We start from the raw sequence: 23208 nt of genomic DNA, 5'->3' as shown, positions 1-23208 counted from the left end.
AGTGGCACGGTTGTCCCTCCGTTGGTCTTCCTTGGACTCCTGTGCTCTGAGGGCCTCTGGATGTCTGGAGCCTGGATCTCCTCCATACCTGCTTCATGCCCTGGAGGACGGGGCTGTGGCTCCCCACACCCTCTAGCAGATCATTACATGAAGGAACCTTTTGAATACAAGCGCGCTCATGCTCACAGGTGTACACACGAGTGCTCACAGACACAAACTACACCCTTTTTGGCTCCTACCTCAAAGCACACTGCGCTGTCGATCTTACGTGCTGCACAATAATATTCAACATTTAGTAATAATAGTAATAACAACTGAATTATAACATTATGGTTTAACAGCACACAAAAACACTTTTCAGGTGGATGAAAATGTAATGAATCTGGTTGGTAGACCTTCCTATTTATTGTAATTTATCTTAATTTGCCCAACAGTTTTTAAAGAACCTCATAAGCTCAGCAGTAACTCATCATCATCCTCAAAAAGGACAATTAAAGTCTATTACAACTTGCCAGTTAGTAGTAATGGAAATCAATACTGATATCTCCTGACACCTTGAATAATTCTTGCTATGACTGCTTGCAGACAATAACAAAAAAAAAAAAAAAACTGTTGGCAAACTAGACATCTGGATTGCGTCTCACAATGGAAAAAATCGTATATTTCCAATTGTCATATGACACAAAGCCCATATCAGCTAAGCTAAGAATAATGATATAATGATATCTGTTTCAAGTTTGGCTTTTTTGGAAGTCACATGATAGTAGTCCCCAGCCCATGTGAGTGAATCCAAAGCCTTTTTTTTACTGCAGGGCAATTATTGCGCTCAACAGAAGAAGCAAGAGTTTCATAAAAAGCACAGTGGGCAGCATTGTAAAATGAAAAAAACAAAACAATGTCCATCTGTACTAACGAGCTTATAAAGAAAGAAAGAAAGAAAAAGAAAAAGAACTGCAAAAGAACAAAGGTGGCAAATGTAAGACCACATATTTATTTTGCTTGGCTGGATGATAAATCAGTAGAAGAAGAACAATGAGAGCATAATAAAAAGGGGAAGTCACTGCACGTGGAAAATCATATCTAGATCTGCTTGTTGACTAGAACTCCAAGAGCTGAGAAATGGTACAACTTCAAGTTATAGGCTTATAAGGCTTATACACAGAGATCATTTCAGTTAAAGTTCTTTATGAAATGACAAAAAAATCGTGGATGTTCAGAGGTTATCGTGGATCTGTAGAGGTTAACAAAGTTGAAATGAACAGTCAGTAGTAGATCACCTTTCTTAAGACCTCCAAATTTGGAACTTGCAAAGCATGTTCTACATCCTTAACACTTTTACCTGCCACACTTATGAAGTGTCCTGAACCAAAGAGATTGAGCAGCATAGACAGGCTTACAGATGGGAAGAAGGCACTGTCTCCAGTGCCGTCATTTCAAAAGGCGTGAATGCATTATCCAACCGTTACTCTGCACTGGAGGAGAAAATCTCCATGAACACCAAGGCTATTACCAACATATGTGAAGAGTTGAAAGGAGTGGAGATCAAAGTCAGTAAAAAAAAAAAAGAAGAAGAGGAAAAAAACGTCAGAAAAAAAGAAGAAGCAGCCTCATGTCAGGCTACAGAGAAAAGATGATGCAGTAGGATACAGTAAGAAATGGCACTTTCAGCTATATGGCATCTGAGACTCGCAATGTAGATGTATGGACTGTAAGTTTTTGAACACTTCTTCTTCTTCTTTTGAGAAAAGAATTTCAGGGTTCATGTAACAAAACATCCATCTATGAACCCGGTCTGAAATTCACATGTTTAGAATAAATTGCAGTTGGTGGTTTGCGAATTTTATTAAAGGGTCTGAAAGCTTCAGTCAAAAATGGTCAGCTGGTGTTTCTTTTGCTGATTGCTCTGCTCTCTTGGTTTTCATTAGTTATGGACAATACAGCTTTACACAGGGCAATTATGGCATTTATTAGCTTTGCCAGGATCTTACAAAAGATTTCTGTTTATGATGAGCGATGCTGTCCGTGATGCTCACTTGCGTAATCTTTAAATCACTTCAGAATTTTTTATCTGTATACAATGTGATTAAAAGCTTGTGGCTAACAAACTACAGCTCTGCAGGAACTATTATGCTCTTTATTATACTTCAGAATTGCTTTCAGAGGATGACCGCTTTGAGGTCGAGAGAGTTTCTTTAGTTTGTATGCACCTAATGATACACCTCAGGCCAGGACTATACTTTCCCTTCCATCTTTGAAATTTAAAAATCACTAGGATAAGTACAAGTAAGCCTGTCTTATCCCAGGTGGTGACTAAAAGTGCATCTGATATAAATGGATGACCATGTGGAGATTTCTCAAAATCTTAACACTTGGAAGGTTAAAACTTTTCGTGTGATCTGTTGATGGCTACAAACATCTGAGTTCAAACAAATACTGTTATGTATATCTTCCTATGTATGTTTTTCCTCCTTAACCTTATGCAGGAAACATGTTAAACATTAGCCGAAAATTAGCTTCATAATACTAAATATATATGTGTTTCCATCGAAAAACAAAAAGTATTTCTGTGGTATGTTTTATGTAGTTAAAGCTAGACATAGCTCATGCTTTCCATTTAAGTGATCACGCTGTAACAACTGTAACCACTTACTACTTACCTCTTATTGGATGTCTGATGCTTTTAATAGCCAATCTTTAAAGCAGTAGTAACAGTAACCTGGTAAGCTGTTTTAGGATAGAAACCATTTGTAATGATGATACATACAAGTTCTGCGGGTTACACTGGCTCGCTCACACAAATAGCCATGTTCGTGAGAGGAAGCCATATCACATTGCCAAGAGGCAGACTCTCTGCAGTTGCCACGACCAGAGATAAGCTGCTAAGCTTCAGATGAAAGTGCACGTACATGTCGAGAGTGTGGCATGGTGAGCAGCTGTCTGTGGTCAGCCTGATTTGGGAGCCCTCTGTGACACCACCAGTTAAGATACAGTGGAGTGGAGGATTTACTGTATACATTTCACCCACACCCTTTTTCATCAGTCCAGTTTAATTCTTGGATAATAAAAAAAAGTCAATCCACCAAAAAGAAGAGCAAATTACACGAGATATTTAATTAATTAGAAGCAGTCTATTGAGACAATATGGAACTGAGCACTTTAAGATGTGATGGGGCCTGATTATTCGAGACTTTGAATGTGAGCAGAGGGATTTAAAATTCAATTCTGAATTCAACAGGGCTGGATGGTGGTGTGGTTGTGCTAACCACCACACCACAGAAGACCCTGAGTTCAGCTCTGGCTGTGGCCTTTCTGTGTGGAGTTTCAGGTTATCCCTGTGTTTGTGTGGGTTCTCACTATAAGCAAGGAAACTGTAGAACCTAAAATTAGAGTAACATTAATTCATTCGACTATTTTGTTTTTGTACATGCTCATTATGGCGCCTTGGTAATATATACATTTTACCTTTTCTGAACATGGATGAAGGGCTGGTGATTATATTGTGCTTTTTCATTCTGATTGACCATTCAACACACTATTAGTCCAACCCTCATTCACCCCATTACACGCACACACTCTCATACAAGCTCTTCTTTTAAATCTAGACACTACTTCAGACACACTTTGATGGATATACTGGGGGTAACTCAGGGTTTAGTATTCTGACAATAGATATTTTGACATGCAGTTACCTTGAGGTCCAGTAATTTCCCCTAGGAGGTACACAGTCATGTAGATTGTATCTATAGGGATATTGATACAGTCTACAGTTCTTACAGTCTACAGAAATTGTGCATCACTATGGAGGAGGAAGAGTAGTAGCAAACTATATACACTGAGAAAAAGAACAAAAAAACCCCCATGATAACATATCTATACATCCCAACTGGTTTCTTATATTTCAATGCACAAAGTGTACATAAGACAAAGTGTAAAGTTTTTATGAGTGCTTAATGACTACTTAATGAAGACATTGCTATAGTTTCAACGGAATCTGACATGTAGTCAAAAAAAGAGGAAATTGACACAGCTTTCCATATTGATCTCTGATATTGTATGTCCTGTGCATAATTTTTAAAAACATTAAACAGAAAATATTCTTAAGTAACTCCAGAAGTCATGCAGTTTAATAGGAACAGGTTCATACTTTAATAAAAGGGTATTTTCCCTTGGCACAGATCTGCTATCAAATAAATAAAGCAATTAATCAAATACAATCTAATATAAACTAAATGTCATGGAAATAGAAAAAAAACATTAGATGACCATGGAAGATGCGAAAAGACAGCTAGAGCTAAACAGGTTTACAGCAAACAGCAAGTGAAAGTGTATATCTCTGTGGGTGAACAGACAGATTTCCTTCCAGATAAGTGGGACGGTCACTGTGGATACTATGGGACAGCAGGAAAATGAAAAACCTTGACAGTTATTTAACTATAAAAAACCCTATCTTTATATATGATGCTGGTTTAACCTTTCTGCAGTCCAATATATACATCAGGTTAAAAACAGTGATGATACATAAATCTTATAAAGCAAATTACTGGTGCATTAGATACTACTGTGACTCAGAATACTGACAGTTCAACAGGACCAAAGTAGGTGCATCAAAAGCAGTTTGTGTGACACAGATTAAAATGTTATGTATGAAAAGCGGCATTCATACATTGAAATTCATGTTACACTCATGCCCACATAACAATCTGCCAAAAAGAGTAATAAAAAATACATTTTGTTAGATTTTGAGGGACAGCTGAGGACTTGGCTGCTAAAAAAAGAAACAACAACAAAAAATCTGAGTTTTCTTCCTCACAAAGTATAACTCCGTTACCTTGGTGTGATAAAAGAAACAATAGGGATAGCAACAGTGCTGGTTAGAGAGGGAGGTTGTAAGAACACAAGGTTTTCTTAGAGGTTGAGGTACGCTCCCTCAAAGAAAGTCTGCTCGACAAACCAGAAACGCAACTGCTTTCCCAACCCTTAACAAATGCTGTTGAGGCACACGCTATCAAGAACATTTGAGGTTTTTAGTGAAGGTTAGTCTATGAATGTGAAGCAGGGCATTAAAAAAAATCAAATGAAGAGAGAGCTCTGTGTGTTCAGTCAAACACTTTCAGGGTTAAAAGAAATTTTAAAAATTCCAACCTGGCTTTGGGTCTGACTCACTCAAATTCCTTCAGAAGCCCTCGACCACCATGACAAATGAGACCACCCTACAGTCGCCTGCTCACTGTCCATTACCACAGGAGAACCATTTTCACACTCGTATTTGGAAACTAGTATCTACAAACCTACAGCGCTGAGAGGGCTCCAGTAGAAATGACTTTTTATCTAGGAAAAACAGTAAGAGGTGAGAAAGCTAAGGCATGGAGCACAGCTGTGACCCCAGCCTGAAAATGAGGCCGTCATTGCCACCAGGTCCCACGAGATGGCCCGTCTGACCAGTGCTTCTGCTGAAAACAGGCTACAGCTGTGAGACAACACCACAGGGCTAAGGGCAAGACTGGCATACGCTGCATTCCTGTGTGTTACAATCACACACACACACCCTTACGACAAACTAAGACAATCAAAAACAATCCTTTCAATGTACTTCAAGTGGATGCATTGTGGACAATTATGAGCCCTGGGGCCTGATTTGCAAAAGCCATATGGTGAAAACGCTCTTCCTCTGAATGTAGATTTCCATTGCACAAGGCACTTAAACACAGAAAACTACAGCTGCACAGGGGCAAGTTCTTTTCAGTGTGACACTGAAAAGTGCTTACCTAGAATTAAGGAAATCAACACCCTCATACCAGCAGCTAGTAGGTTACTGCTTCTGTCAGAGCTGAGATGGCACAGGTATGGTGATGCTAGTCCCCTCGAGCATCAGGGGACAATATGAATAGACAGTCCCGGTGCTGGCAGGACAGCAGCAGTGAGCGGTGAATTATGGCTGCAGTGGAGACTGCAGGGCCCCATGTCATCCAGCACCCGAGGAATGAGACAGCTGAAAGAGCACCACAAACAGAGCCTTGTTGGCTGAGCGCTGAGGCCACATGGCGGCACGGTGAAAGACCTGCTGACAGCTGAGGGACAGGAAGATGCCATGGAAACAGAGGGAGAAGCCGTGTGACCCTGGGCAAGGATGACAAAGCTGCTACCAATTGGGGAAAGAACTAGACTTGGAAACAGAAAACCAGAGTGCTCAAAACTGTGGACAAATTCTGGGAGTGTGAATATGTGTCTCTGCTAATAGCCGAAACACAACACTTCGGAAATATTGCATGCATGCTCAGCAAAGCATTTTTGCTGCATAAATAATAAACTGTAAATAAGTCTTGTTAAAGGCCACACTGCACAGTGATGAATGAACACACCCACCTTGTGCTGGTAACAAGGTTTCAATTTATGCAAACATGCCACTAAAGCTATGTGATTTATCTCTAAGATTTTAAATATTTAAATAAAGAAAGAGCTTCTTGGAGCGCATCAAGATCTTTACACCAGATATATTCTAAAAGCTAACGGCTGTCTGAAAAAATCACAGGACATAACATAAAATAACATAACATTTTAAAAACACTGGCAACTCAGTTTTGCTTGTGTCATGAGTTGGAGCTTCTGAACAGCACTGTTGAGGGTTGGGATTTTAGTCACTTGCCATAATTACAGGTTACATTTGGGTGAGAGTTGAAAGTCAGTGTGAAGGAGTGTGTGACACTGGATCACTAACAGAGTTTGATAGAAAAAATGAGGCTGCTAGTGGTCTTAATAAAAATGCAGTTGTGAAGGAAAACACAGAGCTTCAGATAGTGAATACAAAGATATCACATTATCAATAAAGCTTATAAAATTGACAACAATATTTACTTTATGTACAGCAAATGTTAGTTAATAAATGTAAGGAGCTATTCAACATTTCAGTACTGCAGATTGTGACAAAAATGTTTAAGTACATTGAAAATAACCTCTGAATACTTAGTCAAAGTCACCTTTACAACAACAATTAGGATAAAATTAGAGGTAGCAGCGGATTTAGGATCGCTCTTCTTTTTCACTTTAGAACATTTCAACATTTTCCTTCCCATTTTTGCTGACGGGGCGTTGTATGCTTAAATCAGAATCTTCATAATCATCTCTACAGCCTACATTAAATACTCACACACAAACGAGTGCACTTCAAGTGGTTTTCAGCAGACAGCGGTGTTGTGACACTCAGACACGCACACGCAAGACCCTTGTTTACCCATGCATTCACACAAAATTTCGCTCTCACAGACACACACTGCACCCTGCTCTGCAATCACTTAAATTCCTTCATATGTTTTCATCTTAATGTCACTCTTCCTCTTGTCCCTCTTTTCCTTGAAAACCTTTTGGCTTAGTGGTCTGGAAGGATTGTGGTGCTGGTTTGGAGTTGTACAGTTCATCCAGTAGAGGATCAGAGAACCAGGGCGAGAGGAACAAGTGAGCAGCTCCTCTTTGCTTCCTCTCAACCTCCCACCCTCAAGCTCCTTAGTCTTATATTACTGTACTGTGGCCTCCTGCTGCATACCCAACCTTCTCTATGTTTGGCAACCTCTTTAATAATACTGATTAACAACATGTCAGTATGTGCACCCGTCCCATGATCCTCCTCTCCACCTCAATGTCTATCAGCATGCCACTACATGGGTAACTGCCCAGAGTTTTAGGAGGGAGCAGCCTGCACTCTGTGTCTGCTGACCGGGATGGGTTTTGTGGCCTTACAGGAGTGCTGAGCTGTTCCAGGCAGGATGGAAATTCAGGACTGGTAAAAATGGTGGTAGTGGTGATGGTGTTCATGGTGATGGTGATGCTCATGCCGCTGCACAACTTGCGCCAGACCCCCCTCATAGAGCAGCACACTAGGTAGGTCTCTCACCTGCTCCTTCTCCACCACTGGCCCAGGTGCTGGTAGAGGGCCTAAGGCTCTGTAGCCCTGGCTCTCTTTGGACCGTTGCTTGTGTTTGCGGTACGGAGCTGTAGACTGATGAGGAGGAGTCTGACTGGGTAGAGCTGAAGGAGGGGGAATACCTCGGCTCCTCATCACTCTGCCATTGATCTGCGCAGGAGGTGTACGGCTGTGTGTCTTTGGAGAACGGAGGGCATGTTTCCCTGAGTCTTGGCCTCGCAGCCGGGCAGAGTGGAGGTTGTCTGGAGCAACGGTGTCCACAACAGTCTGTAAGCGGCGGTGATGGGGATGGGAGTGACCATTTTCTGGTTCATGGGAGCGAGAACGAGTCTGGTTAGATGACCTGGCCTGAGGCTCTGCTTTAGTCATCTCTGCAGCAGGGGCTGTGAAGGAGAGACAAAAATGTTTATTTTAAACAACTGCAAACAACTACAAACTATGATGGGGTCACAGAACTGACATTCAAAGTGAAGTGGGCCCTTTAAATTCAGTAATAAAATCAGAGAAAATGGAGCAACTCAATGACAGAGTGGTTAGAAAATTCTCTGTGGCACAGAATGGTATAACCTCCCAGTCTGTGGCATCTCATTCCCCTGCTCTCTTTACCCAAATTTCCCATCTATTCCAACTCTGCTATCTTAACAATAGCAAATGGCAAAAGAAGAATTTGATAAAAGTAAAGTGAACCACAGTGTAAAAAATGCTGTGTGACCAGCTTTCTAATAAATTTTGTGTTAAGGTTTGACGGTAGGATTCTGGCAGCCACGTGTCAGGTTCTTTCTCCGTGCAGATAACCCTGAAACAACTTGACAGAGAGCAGATCTCTGTTAGCACTTTCCTGACAGAGCTAACATTAAAATAATCACATGTCATCACTAACCATCAGATCAAGGCTGTTGCTCATTACACCTAATACTTCACTTAACAACAGCCCACTCTGTTGATGGGCTCTAGCCTTGAACACTTGATGTATTGTGCTTGCCTGAGCCCAGATGTTTGTACTGGCGAGGAGCGCAGTGGGCTGCTAGTTCCATCTAATGGCTCCAAGCAGGTGCCGCAGTAATGAGGGCCCCTGGATGCAGCTTCAAAGGGCCACCGTCTGCATTTCTCCCTCCCCTCCCCTTCCACTGGCCCCTGTCCACTCACCGGCTCCGAAGCGGGACGTGTAGTTTTCGATGCCTGCCAGGTCCAAGTAGTGGTTCCTGCGTTCCAGGTTCTCATCCACACAGTGGCGCTGGCAGCCAGGCTGGGTGTGGTGGTCACTGTGGTGGCGCCTGTGGACACAAGCGGCACCGCTCATTAGGTAGCAGTTTGGGCCACTGAGGTTCACTATGGTAATGTTTGGAGAAAGTAAAACAAGTGTTCCTTATGATCAGCCTGTGGCACGGTAATTGTTAGAGAAGTGAGATTGTGATAGGAAAATCACTGGTTTGAATGTCAACTGGGAGTACTTGAACAGCACAGAGAGTGAAGTGTCTCTGCTGTTTATTCTTCCTCATTGCAATGCACTGGGCACAGCTAATTAGAGAGTAAAGGAATATTACAGAAGCCATGTAAGAAGTCCTCCTAAAACAAACTTTGCCCCTAGACGTGTTTTGTAGGAATGTTTCTACTTTTAGATTGAAAAATCAGTGGCACAAGCCTTAACATGCTGCTTATTCATATACAACTGTATACACTACAACCAGCAGACACTGAGACACGTACAAGAGAGATGGGTTTACCTTAGGAGTGCTCGAGACTTCTTCTCTGCACTCTTGGGGTCTTCAATGCACTTGTCATTTTTCTCTCTTGGGTGGGGTAAGTCTGAGTATGTGTGAAAGACAGGAGGCTATTATCAAAGAGAGCAACACAGAGCTGCCACACACACACGCACCCAAGCACGAACGACAACAGTCACACAAGCCTCAGAAGAAAGCAACCTTTGTTTTGGGGTTTTACTTTGAAGATCTATAGAAAAGGAAAAACAACAGTGCTTCATTTATTCTATTTTCAACTCCCAGTCTTTTATAAGGCGTGGAATAAAAAAAAAAACATGCAGACTTCAGAAATAGTTTATTAAGGACGTGAGATCTGATGCGGTTTGAAATTAGCATGAAGTCAACCAGCAATCTTTTCAAAGCATGCTCTGCCTCAATCTCTTGACAGATATTTATAGCCGAAACAATAGGACGCAAACACACAGGAATATATACTTTTTGAGATATTTCTCCCTGACGACTTGGTAAACAAGTCGTCAGGGAGAAAAGTTAAGTTGAACGCAGCTATATTTTCCCAGCAGCTCTGAGAAGGGGGGACGAAGAGAGGGGGAGCAGGGGGGAAAAAAGGGAACTTTGGAGAAAAGAAAAATGGCTGTGGTTATCAAAAGGACTCAGCACATCTCTTAAGGTTTCTTTCAGAGTATTTGAAGGCGCTGAGGGAGGGGGCTCTCTCTTGGCTCTGTCACTCCCCCCATCATTAAAAATGAACCCCATTGAGTGGGAGAGATGGAGCGACGCCGAAACTGCAAGGAACAAAGCGCTGACAGGCCTGAAGAAGCCGCCTTTCTGCATGACAACAAACACATGTCTGGATGAGCTGACAGCATGCAACACAAGGGGGACCCCGAAATGCCCTCTCTTCTCCGCTGCTCCCACCCACTGCGTTAATGCGAGCTTTACCTGTGGCACCCTGCGTGCAGCTCCTCCACCGCTGGCTGGAGTCAGGAGCCACAGAGAGCTTGACACGTAATGTCTTGCTGCTGCCAGGAGAATGGTTGACTGAAGCGTCGACAACCTCGTAGATGGTGTGCAGCAGGCTGGTGATATCCTGCAGGAAACAGAAGATGAGAATTTGTTAAATTGGAGAGCGTTTTTTAATCTTTCATTAATTAAATGTTCAATCTTGCAGATTCTTAGTCACACTGGTACAAATACAGATTTTCAAGAGAAATGGAACATGGGAGAGTATTCTTATGCCGACACTCTGAATCCAAGAATCTTAAGCTTTAAGCATTTAGACCATGCATAATAAATATCATGCTAGCGAAGAATTTACAGAAGTGTCTTAGACAACAGCGAACAGAGAAACTGACATCAGTTACTTCTGCTTTCCAAGTGAAGCGATCAAGTTGGGTATAAAGACAAGTTATAAATTCATAAAAACAAATGTCTTGTCAGTGGCACGGAAGCCTGTCAGGCCTGATATGAGTTGTATTAAGCCGTGAGCGCTGCACTTTCTATATTTGTTAAATTTGTTGAAGATACATCTACAGTAGCGGCAACATCTAGGCATAGTAACACATACAAACAAGGATCAGATAAATACTATGCTGAAAAGGGGAAAAGCTAAAACTGTTTATACAAACGAATAACTTTTGTTGTCAATACTCTAAAATGAAAAATGTTCACATAGCAGTAAGCTGAGTGACCACACATTGTAACATAGTGCTAGCTCTTGTGGCTCGTTAATCGGTATATTTTGCACTGAACTAATGACTCCCGCTTAAGTATCGGGAACTATGATGGATTCTTTCCTGGGTACAGAAGTAAAATGTCCAGACTCGTATCATGTGCTGCATCTCAGATGTCTTTAGGAAGTAAGAGGGTTTCACTATAACTGCTAAGAATCAAGACCGAACCACACAAGACTGCAAAAGCATGATTTTTACTCACTATACCACTATGACTCATAAAAAGGACTATTACAAATTCTACAGGGATCAGTTCCACATACTGGTTTCAGACACAGACAAAATGTAAAAAATTTCAATTAAAATAAAATAAAAGCTTCCCGTGTCATTTTTGGGTTTCCTTTTCTTTTTATTTGTGTGAATGGATTACAAAAAAGAGAGAGAGAGAGAGAGAGAGAGCTGGAGAAGAAAGCTTTTCTTTCCCCCCTCCAAGCCGCTGTCTCATGAGCCGTGGAGCCACAGGCAATGCCAAAAAAGCTGCACAGCCAACCACACAGAGGACAGCTCCAGTCTCTTTGCGCTGTTTCAAGTTGTTCTCAAAAAACACGGGCCTTTCTCGATGTTCTCTCAGATCTGTACCAGGCAGACGCAAGCCACAAGGTGCCTCACAGGAGCGGAAACACATACCTTTGCTGGATTCAGTTCTTACAAGTAAGACTGGGTTAGAGGCTTTTTCTATCCATGCTTCCCTTTCGGGTGTGGCGATACCAAAAAGAAGTGAACAGGGAAGTTATTGATTTTTATTCCAACCTAAGCTGGGACATGATTCAGGATAAGCAAACTGCCGGCCAGGCTTTTTCTGTGCAAATCTCTTTAATGTGTGAAACATGCAGGAGAATAAACAAATACGGATTTCACGTTTCAAGGATTTCAATTTAAATTTAGTGCATGTTTTTGGCAGTTATTTGGATGTATTCACTGTCTTATTATAGCGTCTTCTTTTATTTATTCATTAGGCAATTAAAGGCTTTTCCACTGAAGCAGACGATTACCTCTCGCGTAACTTTGCCGCTGTTGTCAAAGTCGTAGAGGGTGAAGGTCCACTCCTGCCTGTTATCCTCCTCCACAGACACAGCGCACTCCAACTCCTGAAACAGCCCAGCATTGAATCAGTACCATACAGTGTGTGAGTGTGTATTTGTGTGTCCTGCTATTGCCCTAGTTTCATCCAGAGGGGGAAGTAATAAATGTCCTGTTTTGTGTTGACACTCACTTCAAACTGGAGCTGTTTCTGTGGCCCTGCGGGAGATTGGCTGTCCCTCTCCTGCATCTTCTCCTCCACACAGCAGCTGTCTGTCTTCTCCGGGGGTAAAGCCACTGCAATGGCACACACACAGACACACACAAAGATAAAAGAGAGAGCCTGAGGATGGCAGCATTGGGTGCAGCCACAACCTGAGGATATGTCGTCGCAATCAAGTGTGCCTTGTAAGCTCTGACTTCCGAGTTTGGCAGCCACAATTAAGACATGTCATCCATTCCAGCGCTCCTGGATGTAAAAACACAGCCAAACTCTTAACCGTTTTTGCCTTACAGTTTTTATCATTAAATTGTATTTTTATTTATTTGATCCCAGTTATATATTTTGCAAGCAGAACAGCACTTTGATGAGCTTAGGAACAACTTGCAAATTAGGTTGGATTTTCTGTTTGGTTGGGGTTTTTTTTTCACTGGGCTGCTGAGGTGCACTGAAGTTGTAGGTTTTATTTACACTGTTTTTGATCATGCTCAAAGGCTGCAGAAAATCAAAGCACAGTTTGGTTCTCACAGTTCAAAAATGCTTTTTGGAACATTTCATGTTAGCAATCAGAGCAAACTGATCCATGACAGTGTGGGGTCAAGTCCCTACAGCGATCAAAAATACAAGGATGTGATTCTTGTTTTTTAAAAGACATTTAAAGGAGCCTCTACCAGAAACTGAAAAAACACTTTTGTATTTTTCTGCATGAAGTTAGGCAAAGAGTTCATTACTTCATCATTCCATTGAGCAGAAGTACTACAGAATCAAAACAATAAAATCAAGGATGGGAGATGAAACGTTGAAACTGTGACAGCCCTAATTCTCTGGTGGCAAAAGCTCTTCCATCATCCACACACATAGTAATAGTTTTAAGCTGTTAGCTACAATATATTGCATATCATCTCAGTGGGTTCACCCTGAGAGGGGATGTTAAACATGAAACTGAATGGCATAACATGCCTAAAACATGATAGAATATGGCAACCAGCATTTGAATATAAATGGTGGAAGTGACAGAGCTGAAGGTCTCCAAGAGGCCCCCGAGCCCAGCTCAGTGCAGCAGAGCTCACCATTTTATTGGAAAGATATATACCGTACATCACCATCCAGGCTCACAGTTAGACCGTCTGTGGAAAATGTGTCGCATACATTTTACCAATTAATATGACATCGTTATTCACCTCTTTACTGAACACAGAGTCACCTGGACAGGGTTCAAAGTAACAGTGTTGTGCTAATACAAACCACGAGACCTAAGCGTTCTTTCAACCCCAAATCAGTGAGCATAGGTGAGGCTATGTCCCGCTGTTTGATCAGAGGTGCTCAAAGTGAACACTGTGTGTGAAAGCAAATCTACCACTGATGTGAATGCATCTGCACTGGCTCCATGACTCTGCCTTTTGATGAATCAGTTGGCACAAATGTCTGTATAGAGTGCTTCAGGGATGATGTGTTTTTGTAGGCCAACCAGGAAGAAAGCATCGCCATGGTTACCTGGGGAAAAAAATCCATTGAGATTTTTCAAAGATTTTTGGTTTACTGGAGAAAATTTGTTTATGATTTTAAACATATTCTCCTCAAGTTAATTCAGCTGTGACAGTTGTGACATTATATGCAATTACCAAAAGTCACAATGCAATATTAGCTTATGAACAAACAACATGACAACTTCAGCACCACCACCACCACCACTAATCTCTAATCTCATTTGGTGTGATGATGTTAAATGTCTCCAACAACGTGTTTAGTTTAGTTTAACCTTGTATTAGCAAGCGCCTTTTCTGGGATAAATAAAAGCTCTGAAATTCACCGGTGGAGTATTTAAATGATCAAAGAGTTGTGTTAACCACTCTTTGTATGTTTTGGCATCTAAAGAAACATAAATTCATAAACCTTGACTTTGAAATGAGTGAAGTGGAAGTGCCTTTAAACATGAGGTCAAAGTTGAGGAAGGAGTTGTTGTTTTTTTTTACTCTATTACAAGGTTCAACTGTCGCTGTTCAGTTCAAAGTCTAACTTTCAGTGTTGCGTGTTAGCCCAGATCTAATGCAACCAAAATTGTCTTCTATGCTTTGAAATCAAGCATTTGTTTAGAACACAAGGCCACAGACACAAACAGTATGTAACTGAGAATCAGGAGGTGTACCAATCAGGACCTTTACAACTCTATGAATTACCCAGACACATCATTACCTTATTCTCACAGATGTATTCAGCCGTAGACCCTAGTACGTTTCACCTCTGGTCATTTAGGTTTCCCCTTCCACCATCCCCATCACCCAATCACAGCCACAAAGGCTGTATCCACCCATAAAGCCACACCCCTCACCCCCACCCTCCCCAAACCCCTCCCACCACACTTTGAAGTTCCATTCTCAAACCTTCTGGAAGAGGATCAGACCGGCTGTAAAACAGAATCACTAATTAATTAAGCCAAGTCAAATCTGAAACACTGTTTGTTTGCTCGCCAACAGAGCAGACACAACAGCCCAATTTCTTTCCTCCTGATCCAAAGCAGATCAAAGCAGACCTGTCTCATCCCTGGGTAGGGGAAAATGCCAGAAATGAAAGGCATCATCCCAGGGAGCTTTTACCAACTTTTTGGAGAGAAGCAGCATTTGGGGTCCTGCTGTTTGATCATCTGAGGTGCTCAAAGGGAACATTGTGTGCGAAGGCAAATCTGTTCCGAAGCAGGCTCAATATGGTGGTGAGATGCTTATCTCACGGCTAATGAAATGCCGGGAGGAGTAACAGTAATCTGTTATCACCCTCCTCCCCCCCTCTGACCCCCTCCCAATCACAGACATAAGCCCACTCTTTATGAGTGAAGCTGCCGCTACGGGATTGGCTGCACATCAGATCTGAGGGGCAAGATGAGGGCAGTCGAGTCTGGCACCCTCCATGCCAAGGCCGTTCCAGTGACTGCACTACACTTGTGCATGCATACGCGTTATGCAAACACACACACACACACACACGGAGAGAGCATCACAGGCAGGTTGGGAAAGCTGCCACACACTATGAGCAATCACACTCAGTCGGCTTAGCTAAAATACTTTATTACACATAGCAGCCCCCCACTCCCTCCCCTATATGTACAGGCAGAACCAGCATGATTTTGGGAAGGCCTGGATGTTATGCTTCTTGTATTGAAAGGTAACTTTTCCTCCAGCAGTTTTGTGACCAGCTGTAATCGCTGTGTATCCAACACATGAGCCAGATGTGAAAGGATGTGATGATGGAAAGGACTGTTTCTCTTTTTCAACAAAAGGTTAAAGAGTATATTAAAAAAGTTTGCAACGATAGGTTTTCTTGAATCCTAGCAGTACAGATGTAAATAATCCTTAAGCTAATTTCATCACTGAGCTTTTTTTCCTCTTCTCAGTTTTTGCTGCATGTTTTCTTTAACTTACTTCCTTAAGACAAAAGAAGCCCTTTCTCTTTGTTGTTCGTGCTGTCATTTCTTCTCTCTCTCTTCCCATTTTATCTGTACTCATCTTTGTGAAATCTATAGATACTGGATCTGATCAAACTAAATGGAGTTAATGCTATAAAACCTCCACAGCTACTCGTATTAGGGACCTAGTAGTCCATTTTTATGTGTACAAAAGGTCAATTTATTCAAGACTGAAAACAGACAACATGAACATATCAAATGCCTATAGAAATATTTTAACAATTCAAGCTATAATCAGCTTTGCCGAACCTGAGATCTAAGCAAGATCTGTAACTACTCTGTTTCTCAAACAAAAACAACATTTTTTAGAGGTCAGTACTATGTAGATATTGACACATAAACTATGAAATCTTTTATTAAGCTGTCTTGAACTGTGGCTATTAATCAAAGTGAATGAAGAGAGCAGCATACTCTAATTAGCAACATCTGTCTTGAAGGGAGGACAGGCTTGGCCCATACACAGTTTAGCCCAGTTGCTAAAAATCATTTCAAACTCCATTTATCAGTCACATTATCTCTTGTCTCTCTGCTATTATCCACTGAAGTGAAACTGAAGTAAAACGGAATTTTCTGACATGCCTCCAGATTCTGGCTTGGTCTCATTCGACCCCACATTTTTGCCTGCACCTCACGTCCAATCGTGTCTTTAAATGGGAGGGAGAGACTTTCTCCTCCCAGAGCTCTTAATCCAGGATCACATCACATCAGGGAAAAAACATGGGGGAATGGAGGCACTTTGCAGTGCACCGCTGGGGAGGGGCGGATGAGAGATGGAGGAGGTGAAAAGGCAGGAGGGAAAGTAAAAGGGACTTCATCAGCACATTGCTGGGGCTTAGAGAATGGGTGTGGAGCAGAGGAGGAAGGGATGAAGCACTGGATCAAAGAGCCACACAAATACCTGAAGTTCAATTCCAAATAGTGTTTTTGGGATAGGGTTTTTTTTTTCCATTCAACTGAAACAGTACTCCAACTAATTTCACCACAGAGAGGAAAAAGATTGGGAGAGACCTACCTTCTAAACGATAGTGTTCATTGCCAATCCCCTCAGCACATGCTTCATCCATGGAGTCCTGAGCAGAGAAAGAAAAAGACGCATATATCATTGTTTTAAGTCACATAAAGCAAAAGTCGTCATATTTTTGTCACATAAAAACAAACATCTTTAACGATGCAAATCCACACCACTGCTTTTCAACGCTGAGTGACATGGCCGAATCAAAATTACAGCTTTTATATATCTATATATGAACAAAGTTTGACAAGTGCGCGCTGAGCTTAAACAGCAGCGGAAAGTTTAAGAGGTTGGTAATTGCAGGACTGAAACAAACTAAGCAAAAGACTGGCAGTCAGATTTGAGACTATGAAAGAAATTTTTAAATTACTACCACTGACCCGTCAGCGGGTTCTGAGAAAGACTGTTGGCTATTTCAGTGTCAGACTCTCACTACAGCAGCAGGCTTGGGGATTTCTTTTTATCCTGGGACATTTTCACCTGGGACCCCTCTTCTGGAAGCTCAGACTGTTAGTGCATACCACAGAGGCTGGAGGGATATGTGATCCTTAGAGTTTACTATGGAAAAGTCTGGCTCAGGTATCCATGTGGCAACACATTCATTCAGCTGAAAATCATTACTCACAGGCTGACAAATGCATATAAATGCATGAATGTTTTTCGTTGCACATAAACCCCTGCAAAAGAAAAGCTTGTTAAAACTGCACAAAATGTGTTAAAAAGCAGACTTGTCACTGGCGATGATTAACCCAGACAACTGTTAACGAACTTTATAAAACAACGTGCATGTTTATTGTGCCTTCTGTGATCATAAATGTGAGAAAGACAGGTGTGTTACAGTGTGAGAGCAGATTTCTGAGTACTCCAGTGTGGTAAAGGGTCAAATTGGCTGATCCTACTCTCCTCAGTCTACTACTGGCTAGGTTACAACACCGTGGGTGGCCCGAGGAAGAGAATACAACTAACCACAGGACAAGGGCTGATAGACTAATACCCCAAAGCAGAGACCTGGGAAAAATCTGTTTGTTATTGGTATGAGTAGGTCAACACAGATTCCAACTTGGCTTCATGACCCTGCTCTACAGAAGATGTTTGCAAATCTGGGCAACTCACACCTGGCTGATTCACAGGAGAATCGGCCAGAGGAAAATTATACGAATTTGATTTTGAGGTTACTTATCCCTGGGATTTCCAGTAAATGTTCTAGTAAGCTGCAGTTATCTTAAATAAAGTATCATTATAGGTCTGATAATACTAGTGTTTACTAGTGGAAGTTTTAATTTCTTATACAAAGTCTGTTGTTTTAAAGAAAATTATTCAGCCTGAGTTCGGTTAATCACTACTTGCCCCAGTCACAGAGACTCCCTTCCACAGTACACATATCTCACTACTAAAGTGCTAAAATAATACAGAATAACACTGCATGATTACTAGATAAAGTATTGACTTCTCTTTTTATATCAGTATACATAATTCCACCTCATTTTTAAACTCAGATAGTGAAAAAGCCACAAAGGAGTGAGCCTGTTGATGTGTGCGAACCTATTCAGATGGTTTACAGACACTGTCACAGTCACTTAACCCCAGAAAAACAAAATCAATCCACAACAAACATTCCTTTAATTCCTTACGCACCAAAAAACAGACCCTCACGCACGCACACAAACAGCATCTTGAATGTGTTTCAGTTTTTTGATGAATGATCCAGAATTATTGAGGGGTTAGCCAAGAACATGAGAAAAAGGGGGAAGAGGAATGTACTAATTGGTTGTTGTCTGTGGTGATGGATGGGAGCTATATTATTAGCATGCTGGGGTTACTCTCTGGGATTTGCTCTGGTCAGTGTTAAGAAGAAAATATCTCAGGATTTTTTTTCTTTTTTTTTGTAATTTCACATGCACACACCCACACACAAGCAGATCCAAACACATTCGCCTTCTCCTCTGATCAAAACTCTCTAACCACAAATAGATGTGAAAATACCAAAAGACCAAACAGAAATAATTCTAAAACTGGAACAGAACAACCTTATTTCTCCTCTAAAGTGCATTTCCCTTTTCCATGTAGCATGTCAATGATTATTTTTGACAGTCTAATTAAAAACTTCATGTTGTAAAGCTGTCAAGTATAAAGGTATAAAGGTTAAATCTGACTTACAAAAGTACTTTACCTTGAAGCATAACTTCTGTCTTTGGCAATGATGGATCAAATCACCAAAATGCCATTTAGTTCTAAAAATAAACATTGTTTGCTTCAAGGTTTCCCACCACTCAATTGGTCACAAGAACAATAAAGCAATTTTTTTGTTTAGCAACAGAAAAGGGAAGATTTTTACTGCAAAACTAAGATTCTTGGATTATCTGTGCGTTTTATGTGACCTATTTCTATAATATGCAGTCAAAGTTTCCAAATAACGAGGTCAGCATATATACAAGTAATTCTCACAAGCCAAATCCTCACTAGACTCTGCTCTTCAGTCTTTATAAGGTCATCTCAAACATGCTGCTATGGATGTAACAACCAAAGCCCCACCCACCTGCTGTTTAAACCTTCTGTTTGCAACAGGCGGCCAATTAGAAGAAAGTTGGCTTTATGAGAGGGTTGCCTTAAAAGGGAGAGAGTGAGCTGAGGGAATTCACAAACGGCCAGTATGAGATAACCAAGATTATTCTGAATAATTGAAGAAAAAAAGGTGGAGCTGGAAATAAGAATTACAGGTCCCTGTTTAACGTCCTCAACACAACTGTTATGTCATTCCAAATAAAAGATGATTGTTTCTAGTTATCTTTTCTTTTCAGCTACACAAATGTCCTTTTTTGTTATTTTATCACCCAATTCTAGATGCAATACGAGTCAAAAACTCCACCAAAAAACACCTGAAATAGAAACAACAAATACTCATTTGCACATAATGAATACATAAAAAAATGCAATTAAAATCACATACTAGCAGCTATAGTTGATCTTAAATATAAAAGTCACATTTTTCAAAACCACAAAAATAAAAGTTTGAACTCATTCGTGCTGGTTGGATTTGAAATGAAAAAGCTCAACATGGATTTGCCCTAAACTGCGATGCTGGTCATCCTCTTGAAATGTATTTCTGAACTAATGAGTGGAGACGAGGCTCGACTGATGCAACATTTACAAACACGTAATGAGTCTGAATGCTCAGGGCTATCAAACGAGAAGACCGTGTCTCATTAAATTCACACACAGTGCGTGTCCGCAATAATCTTGAAAATGCGTGTAAAACAGTAACCACAACAGAGCCATCAATCTTATTTGGAAAAGAAATGAGGCAGTAATGGGCATCTATGAGACTCTTGTAAATTCAGAGGGCAGAGGTCACTGTGACAGAGCGCTTCAAAGAGAAGACGCCCTTTCACCCCTCTCATCTACAGTAGCACAACCTCAGCTTAGACAAAATTTAAACCTCCATAATGACATAAAATCCACACTGACGCACTGTTGATCTGACTCTGTTATACAATAGGTGTTACAGCGTTAGGTGTTTGCACTCCTGTTTCTCATTGAGGCAGTTTTATGAAAACTCAATCATGGAGTTACTTTCCAGTAGTGTCTCTGTGGGATTCAGCCCAAACTGCAGCCTCCAGGGCACAAACAAACATTTTTTTCTCGACTTGGGACCAGCTAAAACAATTTCCTGACATGATGTTAAATGTTCTGTGGAAACCAGAGCATAAAGCATTTCGCTTTCAATAGCAGCCCGTTCTTTCAGAGCTTCTTCGAGCGTTTTAGTGTAAGCATACACGTGTGAATCCTGTGTGCTTTAAAGTTGTTCAATCCCCTTCACCAGAAAGTGATTTATTACTGGACTGTAACACAGAACACAGTGTGCCAGTCCCATTACAACATCCCATCTACATTGCTCACTGGTCTGAAGGCCTGTTTAGTTTGGCCATTGGAACTGTTTTGGAAACCTCATCAACGGTACACTTTATAAATATGGATTTGGAAGTGCCAAAGACGGATGAAATGTTTAATAATATTTGCTGTGCTAAGTACATCATATACAGTGTTACTACTTTAAATGTCTTTTATTTGTCTTATTTATTAACAAAACTGTCAGCTGTTAGATGTTATAAAAAAGAATGCCAAATTAACATCATCTGTTTCATTGATTGGGGTTACATTAGTATAAAGCAAACTAAAAATAAAATATTATCTGGTGCTAAAACTGTGTTGAAAAGATTTCAACCTTCCAAAACCCATTAGTCAGAAAATGTGTCTTTAGATAGTCTAGACATGTGGGTTTACACACCTCTTTGTCCATGTTTAACTCTTTATTAAAGATGTTTTATAATTTACTACTTATTTTGTGATTTTGGCTGTTAAATTACAAAATAAGAGAATGCTCGTAAAATGGGCGGGTCAATGGTAAAAGCAGGTTAACGTCACACTATTTTATTTAAATTGGCAATATATGTAAGGAAGCAAAGTCCAAGTCCAAAGGTAGCAAGCTACAAAAAAACGATGACTGATACAAATTTCCAATATTTATTTGTTAACTAAAGGGAAAATGATGAGGTCACTGTTTATTAACGTCGTAGCAATGTACTTCAACTACCTTACAACTTGTATGTATTTGTATAGCGCTTTACTAGTCCCTAAGGACCCCAAAAGCGCTTTACACAACCAGTCATCCACCCATTCACACACTGGTGATGGCAAGCTACATTGTAGCCACAGCCACCCTGGGCTGTACTGACAGAGGCGAAGCTGCCGGACAGTGGCGCCACCGGGCCCTCTGACCACCGTCCTTGTGCCCAAGGACACAACGACAGAGACTGTCCAAGCCGGGGCTCAAACCGGCAACCTTCCGATTACAAGGCGAACTCCCAACTCTTGAGCCACGATCGCCCCCATTGTTGTAAACAAAGCTGCCTGGGTAGCCTTCGCAGGAGGCAACACACATGAAAACACTAGCTCCCTGTGAGTTCACTAGGCAGTTCCCACACAGATGCAATCAGACATCTTTGTACAATGGAGCTGTCAGGCTGAAGACTGTTTAAAGTTTTTATAGCAGTGTGCATGAGACAGAATCAAAGCTAATATGGATATATTTGTCATAGCCCAACCTGATACGAAGCCAATTTAATTCTAAATAATTTGTTGTAGCACATTCTGAAGGAAATTAAATTAAAATGCCACAGTCCTATTAACACATTTTACAAATTATTTTCATCTTGCTTCGGGTAGACAACCTCACGGTACTAAAACGTTGGCCTTGTTGGCAGTTAAAATAATATTTTCTGAGATTAATGTCAATGCGGGGTGAGACACATGGATTGTGTTTTGGCTAGATCCAAACGTGGCAAAGACTTGACAATGGGTAGGAAGGGGCACACAGTTTACTTTAGTAACACCCGGAGCGCTAAAGGCGGATTTGGAAAGGAATCGGTGTTACGAACAGACCAGGATGTCAGAGTGAAACGAGAGACAGCACTGATGGAACCAATGGAGACAAACGAAGGCTGACGACCAGAGAGTATCCGAGCTCCTGACGTGAAAGGAACGAAGAAAGCAGGTGAGGGATCTTCCTTTTGAAGCCATCCCCATGGTCACCAGACTACTACCTGAAAATTGTAAAAAAATAAATGACTCAAAGGATCCCTTATTTGAATCCTGAAATAATCAGATAAGTCCCTGATGCAGTTCGTGATGTCTGGACAGACCTTTTATCCAGCCTAACCCAGATAAAAGGTCTTAAAATACCTAGTGGAGGCTCTGTACCTGCCTATCATATCCACCATGCAAAATCATCTGGAAGTCTGACTGGCAAGTTTTATTTTTCAGCATGACACTAATCCCAAACATATATCAAGGCAGTAAAGGCATATCCAGGTATGCTTTTACTGCACTGGCAGTAAAAGCATACCTGGATAGGTCTGTGAAGGTTCTCAGTCATCCAGGTCATCGTAGTCAAAGGAGCTTGCAAAGAAAAGCGTCTGGACTTTAAATCAGGTTTAAATCTGGGACTCTCCGCCATTTGACCTTAGAACTGAAGAAGCTTCTCGGATGAAAGGTGAAACGTCTTCAAGCAACTTAAAGAAGTCCAGACGCTTTTCTTTGCAAGCTCCTTTGACCATACCTGGATAGAGAAACACAC

At 41.2% G+C, this 23208-nt stretch overlaps 1 protein-coding gene across 1 annotated transcript in view; it reads right to left on the bottom strand.

The window, feature by feature from the left end:
• Window positions 1-4097: 4097 nt before the first annotated feature.
• nkd1 (NKD inhibitor of WNT signaling pathway 1) overlaps window positions 4098-23208 on the bottom strand; it is a 32572-nt gene continuing 13461 nt past the window's right edge. Inside the window, exons 4-10 of the mRNA XM_040011451.1 lie at window positions 17076-17133; window positions 12580-12683; window positions 12359-12454; window positions 10576-10723; window positions 9640-9721; window positions 9062-9189; window positions 4098-8298 (exon numbers count right to left, since the gene is read on the bottom strand). Coding sequence (XP_039867385.1) covers window positions 7766-8298; window positions 9062-9189; window positions 9640-9721; window positions 10576-10723; window positions 12359-12454; window positions 12580-12683; window positions 17076-17133 — 1149 coding nt within the window. The 3' untranslated portion in view covers window positions 4098-7765. The remainder of the gene's footprint in view (window positions 8299-9061; window positions 9190-9639; window positions 9722-10575; window positions 10724-12358; window positions 12455-12579; window positions 12684-17075; window positions 17134-23208) is intronic.

The sequence above is a fragment of the Simochromis diagramma genome, unplaced genomic scaffold (assembly GCF_900408965.1).
Source record: "Simochromis diagramma unplaced genomic scaffold, fSimDia1.1 OVJJ01000603.1, whole genome shotgun sequence".
Taxonomy (NCBI): domain Eukaryota; kingdom Metazoa; phylum Chordata; class Actinopteri; order Cichliformes; family Cichlidae; genus Simochromis; species Simochromis diagramma.
Note: the sequence above shows the minus strand (reverse complement) of the source record. Positions and strands in the feature narration are given on the sequence as shown.